Raw genomic sequence first — 12,687 nt, 5'->3', positions numbered from 1 at the left:
ACCGCTTGTCGGCATCACCAAATAAGCCAATCACTGATACCGTAGCTATATGTTGTCGTTAGATTTTCCTTGACACACCTATGCAAATCACATTAAGAATGAATTCTGATCGCTTCAACTCTGAATTTTTACTAATGTCTTAAGCAAAATTCAGCTGCTGAATCATCAGTCCTATTTCCAGATGCGCTTAGACTTTTCCAGGTGTTATTTATAACCACTGGCTGCTCTGTAAATGGAATTAATTTTAACATGCATACCTCATGAGATGCCGACAAAAACACTTGAGGTTCAATTTTTCTCATTTGTTTAATGAAAACAGTAATATATCCATTTCTTTGGTGCCAGTATATTCATAATTGATGCATTATAATCCTAAACATTCAGGATGTTTTGAGATATAATGCATAATGTTTTAAGACACACACATCATCAAAACAGGGACATTAGAATATCCATTCTCCAGACATTCAAAGCAGAAGTTTGCTGATGTTTTTAACTATAAAATAAAATGCACACCATTAAGCAATTAGAAAATCCAGAAATGTGTGGAAGACATAAAAATATGTGTAACTCATAATCTAAAAACAGTTATGTTCAACCTTTACATTTTCTTGTAGTATGATTTCTTTTTTTGTTTTTCAACTGCAAGCAATAATCTTGGCAAAGATTATATACTTGTTTAGTTGAATATTTGTTTTCGTTAAGACAATATATCAATTTGACTTTAATAACCAAATAGTACTACTAGATAGAAATATATGCTTCTCTGCTGTATCTTAAACCATACCTCCTGGTTTAAGTATAATTCCTTAAGAAAATTATTTTTAATTTGCAATGATTTCTTTGAAATATTTTCAAGTCATATGCTTTATTCTTTTTTCAGAGATTCCTTTACTTTAAGGTATAATTATTACTGACTTACCACAATCTGAGAACAGGAGGACCCAGATTTCTTACCCCAAATTTACTGTTTCTCTTACACTTATTTTCCCTTTGCTTAACTTGCCAAGAAAAATAACTCACATTAAGTATGTTAATACAGGGTCACTATCTAGCACAGCAATTTGGGTTACTGCTTGGGACACATTTACCCCAAATCAGAATGCCTGGTTTAAATTCAGACTAATCCACTGATACAGGTTTTTGCTAACATGCATTTTAAGCATCAACAATTGATGGCTCAGGTCCTTGATTTAAATGCTCCTGAGTTTGACCTGGCATAACCCTGACTGTGGTGGTCATTTGGAAAGCGACTCAAGGAACGGAAATCAATTTTTGTTTCTCTCTCTGTCTCCTTATCTCTTTACCTTTCAATAAAATGAAAATAAATAGTTAAAAATAAAGAACATTAATCTGGGTAGATCTTGTGTCTCAGGAAAATGACCTTTCTCTTTCAATGCCCTATTCTATATCAAGGCCCGTGCTTGATTTTCAATCCAGGCTCCTGTGAATACACCTGGGAGGCAGTAGATGATGTCTCAAGCATCTTGATTCCTGACAATCCTAGGGAGGCCTGGATAGAACTTTTGTCTCCAGGCTTTGACATGATTCAGCCTTAGCTCTTTTGGGCATTTTGGCAGTGAACCAACAGATAGGAGCTTCCTAACTCTCTCTCTCTCCCTCAGTCTCTGTGTTTCCCTTCATTTTTCTCACTCTGTCAATTTAAAAAATAAGTTATATTAACTGATTAATGTTAGTCAACTTAATAATGTAACTGCTTAATTGATACTTTAACCATTAAAAATAATATTGTTTGCATGATCCTTAAATTTACATTATTGTTAATCAAATTGATTCTATAGACTTCCCCCTTTGTAAAACTTTTCAATTACCTATCAATCATTAATTTATCACATTTATTTTTTCTTGTTTACTAACTTTTCATATTATCATGCAGATCTTTGCTGTCATATTTTGATTAGAACTAGCTTTTTCTGGGTATTTGTAATGATATCTTCAAGTAGATTAACTTTATTATCATGTTCACAATCCTCTTCAATTATCTTATCTCTTATTCTAGATTACTGCAAGACGGCTTTGTCTAATTATTTTCAGTTTTTTTCCCTAAGCCATCTAGCAAACTGGAGAAAGTGGGATCACTCATTATTTTCCACAACCATCTGTGTTCATCTCATTCATCTTTGCAGTCTTTCCACTACATTTTCTCTATTATTTTCTTGATACTGTCCTTATTCTTGTAAATTCTACAATCTGCATGAGTTTCTGAAGCACTAATGTTCATTGTACTACACATAAAAATAAGTTTAAAATAACCAAGCCATAAAACTGTCATGATAATAAAATTTGATATTGTGGCCTGATGCAATTGTCTGGTAGCTAAATCCTTGCCTTGTAGTCAAGGGATCTCACATGGGTTCCAATTTGTGTCCTGGGTGCTCCTTTTCACATTCAACTTATGACCCTGGAAAACAATAGAGCATGGTCCAAAGCCTTGGGACCCTGCACCTGAAGAAAGCTCCTAGCTCCTGACTTCAGATTGGCTCAGCTCTGGATCAGTTCAGCTGCAGCCACTGTGGCCACTTGGGGAATGAAGCAGTGGAGCAAAGAAATATTCTCTCTATATCTTTCCTTCTCTCTGTATATCTGCCTTTCCAATTTTTTTTTAAAAAAAGATATTATATGTAAAAGTAGTTTGTGCATGATAAAATCCTAATGTATTTTCACATTACTTAACACAAGTCTGCAATCTTTTTTATCAGTTCAAATGTGATAATTTTTTATTAATTACATTTCATTTTGTGACACAGTTTCATAGGCTCTGGGATTCCCCCAACCACTCCCAGTATTCTCCCCCCATGGTGGATTCCTCCACCTTGTTGCAGTATTACAGTTCAAATCCAGTCAAAATTCTTTCATTACAAGCATATACCAAGCATAGAGTCCAGCATCTTATTGTCCAGATAAATTCAACGGTTTCTTGGCGAGACCATATCTGGTCTGAAGGCAGAGCTGGCAGAATATCATCCCGACCAACTAAAAGCCCCAACATAACACCAACAACAATTTACAACATTATGGAGTTAATTGACATGGTCAAAGGAGATATTTTTAACAGCTGTAAGTTCCTGCTTTTATCCAGTTTCTTTCAATAGGGCTTCACCACATTGAATTCTCAACCAATTCCTAATACTAAAATAAAAGTAAAAAAAAAAAAAATGATACTTCTAAAATTTAGCTAAATGCATACTAGGTACCAGGCAAGCCGTTTTAGAGACTCAAGGATTCAAATCAGTGAACTAGACACAAATCCTCCACTCATGAGTTTATTTACATAGCAAAACAAGTCAAGTATCATAATGCACAAAGAACTCAGCTATGCACTCTATTAGGGCGATCAGTACTATGGGAAATAGTGAGTGTATCTATGAGGAGCTAGGAAATGCAGGGTTCCAGGGAAGCTGCAGCTTAGAATAATCAGCGAGTCGCACTGAAGAAGCGACTGTGCATGAAGACTTCTGGAACAGCAAGTACTAGGTGCCAGAAAAGGAACGGAAAGTCATAACAAAGGAGAACAGTAAAGGATATGGAACTAGGAGGACCATATATCAGCGATTTGGGCATTTTTTTCCTGAGAGTTTAATTAAGGGACACAGTCCTCTTGTTATAAAAAGATGACATCTCAGAAAGTACAAAGGATTATCTACATCACATGTACCAGAGAAATGAAAACTAAAACACTGTGATGCTACAACACAATTATCATAATAATAAAAATTCAGAACATTGACTTCAACAAATATTGACAGGATGTGGAGCGATAGATGTTACCATTCACTGCAGATGGACATATAAATTGGTTCAATCACTTGGGAAAACAGCTTAGTCGTTTCTTAGAAAATCAAATAATTGTATTCTCAGTATTTTCTAAAAGGAATCTACAAGGCATGTCCACAATAAGTCCTATGCAGTGATTTTAATGACACCTTTTCAAAACTTCCAAACCCTGGAAGCAACCAAGATACCTTTTCATAATTAAATGGAAAAATGATGCATCTAGACAACTGGATTTTACTCAGTACTGAGTAAGTTATCAACCTATGAGAATATACACAGAAACCCTTTATGCATTACTAGGGGAAAGAACTAATCTGAAAATACTTTGTATCATCATTACAAATATGCAACATTCTGGCAACAAACTAGGACAACATTAAAAAGGTCAGTGATTTCGTGGAGTGATTACAGAGGAGAGAGAAATTAACAGGCATTGTATTATACTATACTGCTGGATACGCATCACAGAATGTAAAATATCAAAAGTGGACCCTAATATATACTATGGATTTGGACAACAATGATGTGTCAGTGTGGGTTCATCATTTGTAAGAAAAGCACGACTCTGATGGAAATACTGATAATAGGAATCCATGCATATGCTGACACACAGGCATAAAAGAAAAATCTGCATACTACATTGAGTATGCACTGCAAATTTAAAACTACTCAAAAACTAGCCCAGAAATATTATAAGTAAGCCCAATTAGAATGTAGACATATTTTATTATGGTACACACAATTTTCAGGTATAATCTGTATAGAAATCAGCATAAAGAATTCAAGGCAACTCCATGGTCTTTGGCCTGAACAATTTAAAACTTTGTTACTGTCTACTGAGATGGAGAAGATTGGGGTAAAACGTATTTGAGAAAACATTTGGGGGTTAAGCTTAGTAAAGTTAAATTTGATATATTTAAAACCCACTAAAAATGTCAGTTGGTCTGTGCCAAATATTTGTCAGCAAAACAACAACAATATACAATACCTCCCCTGGGCACTATTTCCTTCTCCACGGCCATGGCTAATGATTACTGCCAAAATGACTGGTGAAAAGTTAATTGTTATTGGTGCATTCAGAGGACACTGATATGTATGCCTGAAGGTTCTTGTCATGGTGCTCCAATAAATTCCAGAACTTAAGGCATAAAGTTTTTTGGGCTCATTGGTCTACATTCACACCAGTCGGCGGGAAATGTTTATTCCTTCCTGTAGTGTCACGACATGTGACACATGATCAAAGCAATTCTTTCTACCTTCCTGTATACAATTTCCTTCTTGTTACTGAGGCTGACATAATACTCCTTGAACTGAAATTTATTGCCATTGCTCCATCCTCTATAGTTATCTTTTACTATTCAAATTTCTCTTCCTTCCATCAGCCTTACTCAAATAGGCCCTTTCTTGCTCTGGATATGAACATGTCGGCATGTCTCTTGGGTCTTCGCCAAATTATTATACAATTTTATTAATTCCATATTCAGAAAGAAATGGATGTATATGGAAATAATGAGATAAAGTTGCGATGTGTGCTGAAGTGGAATTATAAGCTTACTGGAGAATAATCCTACCACTTAATTACTGCTTATCTAGAGATTAATGGAGAATTAACTTTGCTGTGTAGATCAAACGTATAGCAGAACAGTGTTAAAATAGAGTCCACTGATTCACTACTGAAACATCTCAATAGCCAAGATCTTTCCTCTGCATTGGTCATTTGTCTTTCGTTTTCCAGACATGATTAATAGCACTCTGAAAATTCGTAGGAAAATTCTTATCAATATGTGTAATACTTTCTACCCATGATTCAGATTTAAAATTGGCTTGCTTTTAATTTCTTCATATGGAGGAGGGGGGCCAAAAGTACTAAAACATGGAATAGGATACAGTTCAAGTCCTTCAGCCTGATGGTGAATTTCAAAAGTTGGACTTACGGCAGCTTCTGTTCCTATAGAGAAAAATATGGAAACTTGTAATTGCCTAGTTAGTATAAAGCAGAAATAACTACATGCACTTCCTGACAAAACTAATCATTTATTGAATCACTAGAGAAACAAATTTATTTCTACCCTTGAGAAAATGTTTGAATCTCTTTTCACTGTGTAGTTACAATTTACTTATTTTAATTAATTAATTTTATTACAAATTTTTAATTATTTTAGATACAGTTCTATGAGCTCTAGGATTTCAACTCCTTTCTCCTAAAAGCCCCATCCACCCACTGGTTTGCCCTATATAATGTACAATAGTGTATTCGTTCATAAATAGCAGTAAGTCCATCATTCAACCATTTAAGTGTATCCTGACATTGCAGGTACAGACAATCACACACAGACCAGCATCCTATTTTCAAAATATGTTTAACAGATTCTTTAGGAATCCATCTTTGATTTGGAATAGAGATACATACTGCATTGTAGGTTTACATCTGGATATGCTAGCCTCTATTACACAGTTACTATATATACCCTTAAATGAAAAGCCATAAGACAAAATCAACAGAAGGAAGCAAATTAGAAAATTTATAATGACATGAAGTTAAATAACATGTGATACAATGACCAATGTGTCTCTGAAAAAATGAAAAACAAAAATCAAAAATCTTCTTGAAAATGAGGCTACTGTATGATCTATGAGTCAATGAAGAACTTAATGAGAGGGGGAAAAAAAAACTATTCTGAAGAAATGAAAACCTAAGCAAAAATATCAAAAACCCCTGAGATGCAGCATAAACAGTATTGAAAGTACTTTTACTCTTATATTTTGCCAAGAGGTTGCCTTATATCAGAGAGAACATGTGATATTTGTCCTTCTGGGATTGACTTGTATCACTGAGAATAATGGTCTCTAGTTGGCACCATATGGTTGTGAATGGTAGAATTTCATTCTTTTTGAAAAGCCTAGTAGTGTTTCATGGGGTGTATGTATCCTGGTCTCTTTATTCGTTCCTCTTTGAATGAGCATCTGGGTGTTTCCATGTCATTGCTGTTATAGATTGTGAACTATAAACATTGGATTATAGATCCCTTTCTCATATGCAGATTTCTTTCCTTTGGATATATTCCCATCAGAGGGATAGCTGCATCATGATTCTCTTCAGAGGAAAACCAAAAGACACAATCAAGAGACTTTTGGAACTCTTAAGAGAATTTGGCTGAGTAGCAGGATACAAAACAATAATGAACATAAATCAATGGCACTAAAACCCACATTAACACGATGGCTAAAAAAATGTAATTACAGCCCCCTATAAAGAGGGAAGAGAAATCTTAAAAATTCCTCACAGTTAATCTAACCAAAGATGAGGATGATCTCTATGATTAAAAGTAAAACAGTAAAAACAAGCAAACAAACAAAAAATAGAAGAAGCCATTAAATTGGAGAAATTTGCCAATATTCCTGGATGGACAGATTAAATCATCAATATATGCATATTACCAAAAGTAATAGACAGATTGAATGTGATTTCTATAAATATCCCCACAACATCCTTCTCAGAAATAGAAAGAAGATACAAGAGTTTATCTGGAAACACAGTGAACATGAATAGCAAAAGCTATCCTAAAGAATAAAAATCAAGCTGGAGGAACCAAATTCCGGACTAAAGACATATAACAAGGCTGTTGTCAAAAACCCATTTGGTATTGGTACAGAAGCAAAGAGCATTGATGATGCAAATATAAAACCCGATGGGAAATCTACACACATACAGCCAACTAATCTTCAACAAGAGAACTGAAAACAAACCAGGGAAAGCCTGGTCTCTTCAACAAATGCTGTAGTGCAATTGCATAGCAGCCTGCAGAGGTAAGAAGCAAGACCCCACATCTCACCTTACACAAAGATCGCATTTAAATGGATCAAGAACCTAAATCTGCACCCTGAAACCATCAAACTATTAGAGGAAGACCTAGGAGCAATCTCCAAGATGTTGGAGTGGAGAAAGACTTCTTAGAAAAGTCACCAAAAGCACAGACACTCAAAGCCCCAATAAACCGTTGGGATGGCATCAAGCTGAGGAGCTGCTGCACAGCAAAGATGATCAGCAAAGTGAGGAAGCAGACAATAGAAGCGGGGGGTGGGGGGTGGATATGCACACTACAAAACTGATAAGGGACTAATATCAAGGATTTACAAAAGAGCTTCAGGGAATCTCAGTGACAGCTAAACAGAAAAAAAATGTGAAGAAATGGGCAAAGGAAGTGAACAGACATTTTTCAAAAGAACAAATTCCAATGGCTAATAGAAATATGAAAAAAAAAATCCTCAGCTTCCTAGCAAGAAGGAAAATACAAAGGCAAATCACATTGAGGTTCCACCTGTCTCCAGTGACAATGGTCTATATTCAGAACTCTACTAACAGCACCTAAGGTGTGGATGAGAAGCAAGGGGTTCCCCCTTCACTGTTGGTGAGAGTGTAGGCTAGGACAACCAGTCTGGAAACCAGTATGGAGAGTGCTAGGAGCACTGAACCTTGTCCTGCTGTACTGACCTGCTATGATCAATCAACCAAGAAGGCTTATGTGAATCGACTGATTATATCATCATTGTTTTACTCACCAGGAGGCATTTTTCAATTTAGTAGCTGAAACAAGGATTACTGTAAACATCAGTGACATTTTAGCTAAAGCTCTCGTGTTCAAATCCCACTAGACAGATTAAAATATCACTTTCTAAAATTCATTATGCTGTATTGATGCTTGCAAGTGACAACTGATGCAAATAACTACTTTAAATGTTTCCTGCAGCGGGTTCCGGGGCAGACATTGTGGTATAAACGATGAAGTCTCAGCCTAGGACATCCACATCCACAGGCATGACTGGTTCTGAGATCTGCTCTTGTTTCTGACCCTACATGTCTGATGCACCCACGAGGCAGAAAGTGATGCCTCTGGGTCCTAACCACCCACTGTGAGACCCCCGGCTGAATTCTGACTCCTGGCTTGGTTGTGTTCTAACCTGGCTGCTTGGACATTTGGGGAGTGAATTTGGGAACAGAAACTCCATCTTTTCCTCCCTCTCCTGTATACAGCTCTCAATTAAAGAAATTCAAACATTTGAAAGTAAAAACATAAAAAGTGTCCCACAACAAATGAAAAAAAAATTAAGACAAATGCTGAATGGTTCAATGTAAAGTCTACACAGTAAAGAAAAAAGTATAAATGTTTAAGGAACATGAAGAAATGAGTTCTTCATTTCTAAATTATGTATAGTCTAAGGAATTAGATATGCAAGTTCTTTCTTCCATAAGCTTGTCACCTTGACAAACTGTGCACTGATTATAATCTCTCTTCTGAAAATCTATTACTGTTTCCTTGAAAGACTGTTTCTGAGTGATACAGGAAATCAATTGTCATATTTTGTATCACTTCATTCTTTGTATGTGTTGTTTTTTTCACAAGAATGTTTAACCTGTCTTTGAATGATATTTTTGCTTTTCTCCAAACAGCAGCAACAACTACACTTTCAAAGTGGAAAGCAAAAGGGTCCAGTGTGGCAGCCTAGTGGCTGGGGTCCTTGGATGCATGCACCAAGATCTCATATGGATGTCCCAGATGCTCCATTTACCTTCTGTTCTTTACCTTTGGCCTGGGAAAGCGGTGGAGGACATCCCAAGACCTTGGGATCCTGCATTCATGTGGAAGATCTGAGGGACTTTTTGCTACAGATCAGCTCAGCTCTGGCCATTAAAGCCATTTGGAGATTTAACCAGCCAGTGAAGGATCTTTCTGTCTGTCTCGCCTTTCTGTGAATCTGACTTTCCTATAAATAAAGATAAATCTTTTTTAAAAATAAATTAAATCTGTAAAAGGTGGCAAAAAAAAAATAGGCTATTGAGCCAAATTTGGCTATCAAACTTATTTTATTTGGAACACATTATGCCCATTTAGTTACATATTTACTATGTCTGCTTTTGCCCTAAAACAGGCAGACTATTTTGAGACTAAGTGGCTTGCCAGACTAAATATATTCTATCTGCCATTTCACAGGGAAAGTTTACTGACCTTCTTTAAAGCATCAATATTTGATATTGTCATATCAGCAAGGTTCTATAGGATCTTCACCTATGAAAACAATTCATGGTGATCAGCAGGATGCTGGTATTCCACGTGAAATCCTTTAAGTCCCAGCTGCTCCACTTGCGCCCTAGATCCCTGCTAATTCACCTGGGAAAGCAGCGCATGATGTGCCAAGTCCTTGGGCCCCTGCACTTAGCTGGGAGACCCAGAGCAAACTCTATCCTCCCGGCTTCAGACAAGCCCAGCTCTGACCATTGTGACAATTTGGGGTGCAAACTATCATATAGAAGATTATCTCTCTCCATTTCTCCCTTTCTCTATTTCTCTCTGTGAAGCTTGGTTTTTAAATAAATAAATAAGTCTGAAAAAAAAACATAGTTACTCAAATAAAATTTTCAAAAGAACTAAGACAGTTATATACGTGTGTAAGGCAATAACTGCTTCTGTGAATCCATATGCACATTATTCAAAACAGTCATCCTGTGTTGGATGATGTTAATTTAAGATCAAAAAAGTTCATAAAATTGTACTTATCTCCCTTTTTTTCAGAAGGAAGAAGTGTAAGAACTCAAATATTCACACAATATGTGAGGGTACAACAAAGCATGTAAATCTCATCTGTTAGTTTAGTACTTTTCTTAGATAATTATTTAATTGGATAATAAACATCTATATTATTACATGATCTTTCTTTGCCTCAGATTTTTTTCTATTGAAGAAAGGAATAATGATAATATCTACCTCCATAAAAACAAGGCTAAACAAGCATGAGATCTTCAAAATAAGGGCACAGAACACAATGAATGTTTATTATTGTCATATCAAGGGTTATACTATGCTAAGTAAGTGCTTGCATTTTATTTTGCTTTTATTTTCACATATATGCTCTTTTAGTGGTTAAGCAAAGATTTAATCATTACCTTTATTATAATAAATTGTTAGATAAAACATATAATGAAAACTTTGTAAGGACAATGCTGACATAAGAATGTGATTTATTAGCTTTTATTATGCTTTTTTAGTTATATGAAAAAGAGAGAGAGATCTTCCATCTACCTGTTTATACCCCAGAGGTCTACAATAGCCAGGTCTGGGCCAGAAGTTCTTATTCTTCCATGTGGATGTCATTTCCCAAGTACTTGTGTCATCATTTGCTGCCTTTTAGAGAACACATTAGCAGCAAATCACAAGTTGAACTGGTGCTAAAATCAGAGACTGTAACATGGGCCGTGGGCATCCCAAGCACCTGCCTCTTCTACAATCCAGAAAGGTAGGCAGTTGTCTGCCAATTCTGTGGGGTTTGATCAAATGTAGTTATTGCTGGTAACATGAACTTGTCCCATCATGCCCTTCTCCTAAACCTCAAACGTTTTCCTGGGGATTTGCCCATGAGGCAATCGACACAAAATCAGTGCAATGTACACATTTTTCTTCTTGCAAATGGCAGACCTGATTTACTCAGCCCGTTCCTATGCACACTAGGTCTCATTTATCTCTACTGGTGCCATGACTAGGATTTGAGCCAATTGATAGGATCTTGACAATTGCCTTCTGTGTAGGAAAGTTTTATTATCCCCTTATTACAAATTTCTCTATCATTCTTAACCTTGTTATACAAAGCATGAACATTCATTTGCTATACATAAAATATCAATATACTCAGGCCACTTTTGAAAATGGAACATCTTCCATTTTGCAATGTTTTCAAAGCATTTTTATATACAATATGTTGATGCTTAAGCAAAATAGGAGAAAAAGCATTATTTTTACCTTTGGACAAATAAGGAATCTGGAGGAACTCAACTGAAAATGTCCATAAATATAAAATACTTCAACCAGAGTATCTGGGAAGCCTATTGTAGGTTATTTAATTTTTAAAGTTAATTTATTTATGCTTAGTTTTTATAGTGAGAAGCTGTTTATTACTTGTCATGTTAATGAAATTATATTAAACAAACTTCTTGCATCTTTTTTATTTCCCTTCCGTATTTCATTCTTCAGTCTTCTGGCAATGCCTAAAACTAAACATTTGTGTCATAGTACTGCCATCTGCTAACTCTGTTGCTTTAGCTCTTAAAGTCTTTGTTCCATCATATTTAGAGGGTTAAGAAAAATAGTGAAGCACTCATTGAGTTATTGGAAAGAACAAATGTCAAGAGTTAGCACAGGGAAACGATCAATAATCATGAGTTGTTGCTATTGTCTCTCTCTGTCCTAAACGTGTGTGAGTGAACCTGTCTCACTTTCCTTCCCTAAAAGAAGTCACAGAATATCTGCATGTAGAATCTAGAACATAGGGAATTCTGGGAAAGTTGGGCTGAAAGTGAGCAAGCATAAATGGCGTTGTACTGGTCTCTGTCTCTTTTCCTGCCCACTCAGAGCACTCACACTTAATCACTGTAGAAGCAATGAGTGAGGGAGCCTGGGCGCTGGAAAGGGTAGCACCATCAGGAAAGCAGCGCTGAGACGAGTGTCCCCAGGACGGGTGTCTTTGTGAATCCCTGCTTTACTGTCACCTCAAAACAGACATGGGACCGTGACACAGAGCCTTGTCAGGGCAGAGGTGACCCGACTCTGACCCACAGCCCAGTGAATTAGAGCAGAAACAATGCTGACATAAGAATGTGATTTATTAGCTTTTATTAAAATGATTACAAGTAATGATAGGAGTCCCTTCCTCAAAGCTTTCAAATTATGTTTTTTTTCTATAATAAACATCGGATCTTTTTTAATCTCTAGTCATATTTGCTCTCCTAGCTTCTAATTGTCAAGCATTTTTCTTTCGTTGTTGATAAATTCTTATTCTCTTATTAACATGAGAGTTTATGAAGTGTCAGAACTTCATTTCCAATACAGCTTTATTTTCCCCTAA

At 36.0% G+C, this 12,687-nt stretch overlaps 1 protein-coding gene across 1 annotated transcript in view; it reads right to left on the bottom strand.

The window, feature by feature from the left end:
- Window positions 1-5,591: 5,591 nt before the first annotated feature.
- The window catches only part of TMEM207 (transmembrane protein 207), a 28,557-nt gene continuing 21,461 nt past the window's right edge, over window positions 5,592-12,687 (bottom strand). The window contains exon 5 of the mRNA XM_041002574.1: window positions 5,592-5,743. Coding sequence (XP_040858508.1) covers window positions 5,592-5,743 — 152 coding nt within the window. The remainder of the gene's footprint in view (window positions 5,744-12,687) is intronic.

The sequence above is a fragment of the Ochotona curzoniae genome, unplaced genomic scaffold (assembly GCF_017591425.1).
Source record: "Ochotona curzoniae isolate NIBS_2020 unplaced genomic scaffold, NIBS_Ocur_1.0 scaffold_2587, whole genome shotgun sequence".
In the NCBI taxonomy this organism is placed as follows: domain Eukaryota; kingdom Metazoa; phylum Chordata; class Mammalia; order Lagomorpha; family Ochotonidae; genus Ochotona; species Ochotona curzoniae.
The sequence above is the reverse complement of the archived record's forward strand: the minus strand, read 5'-3'. Positions and strand labels throughout refer to the sequence as shown.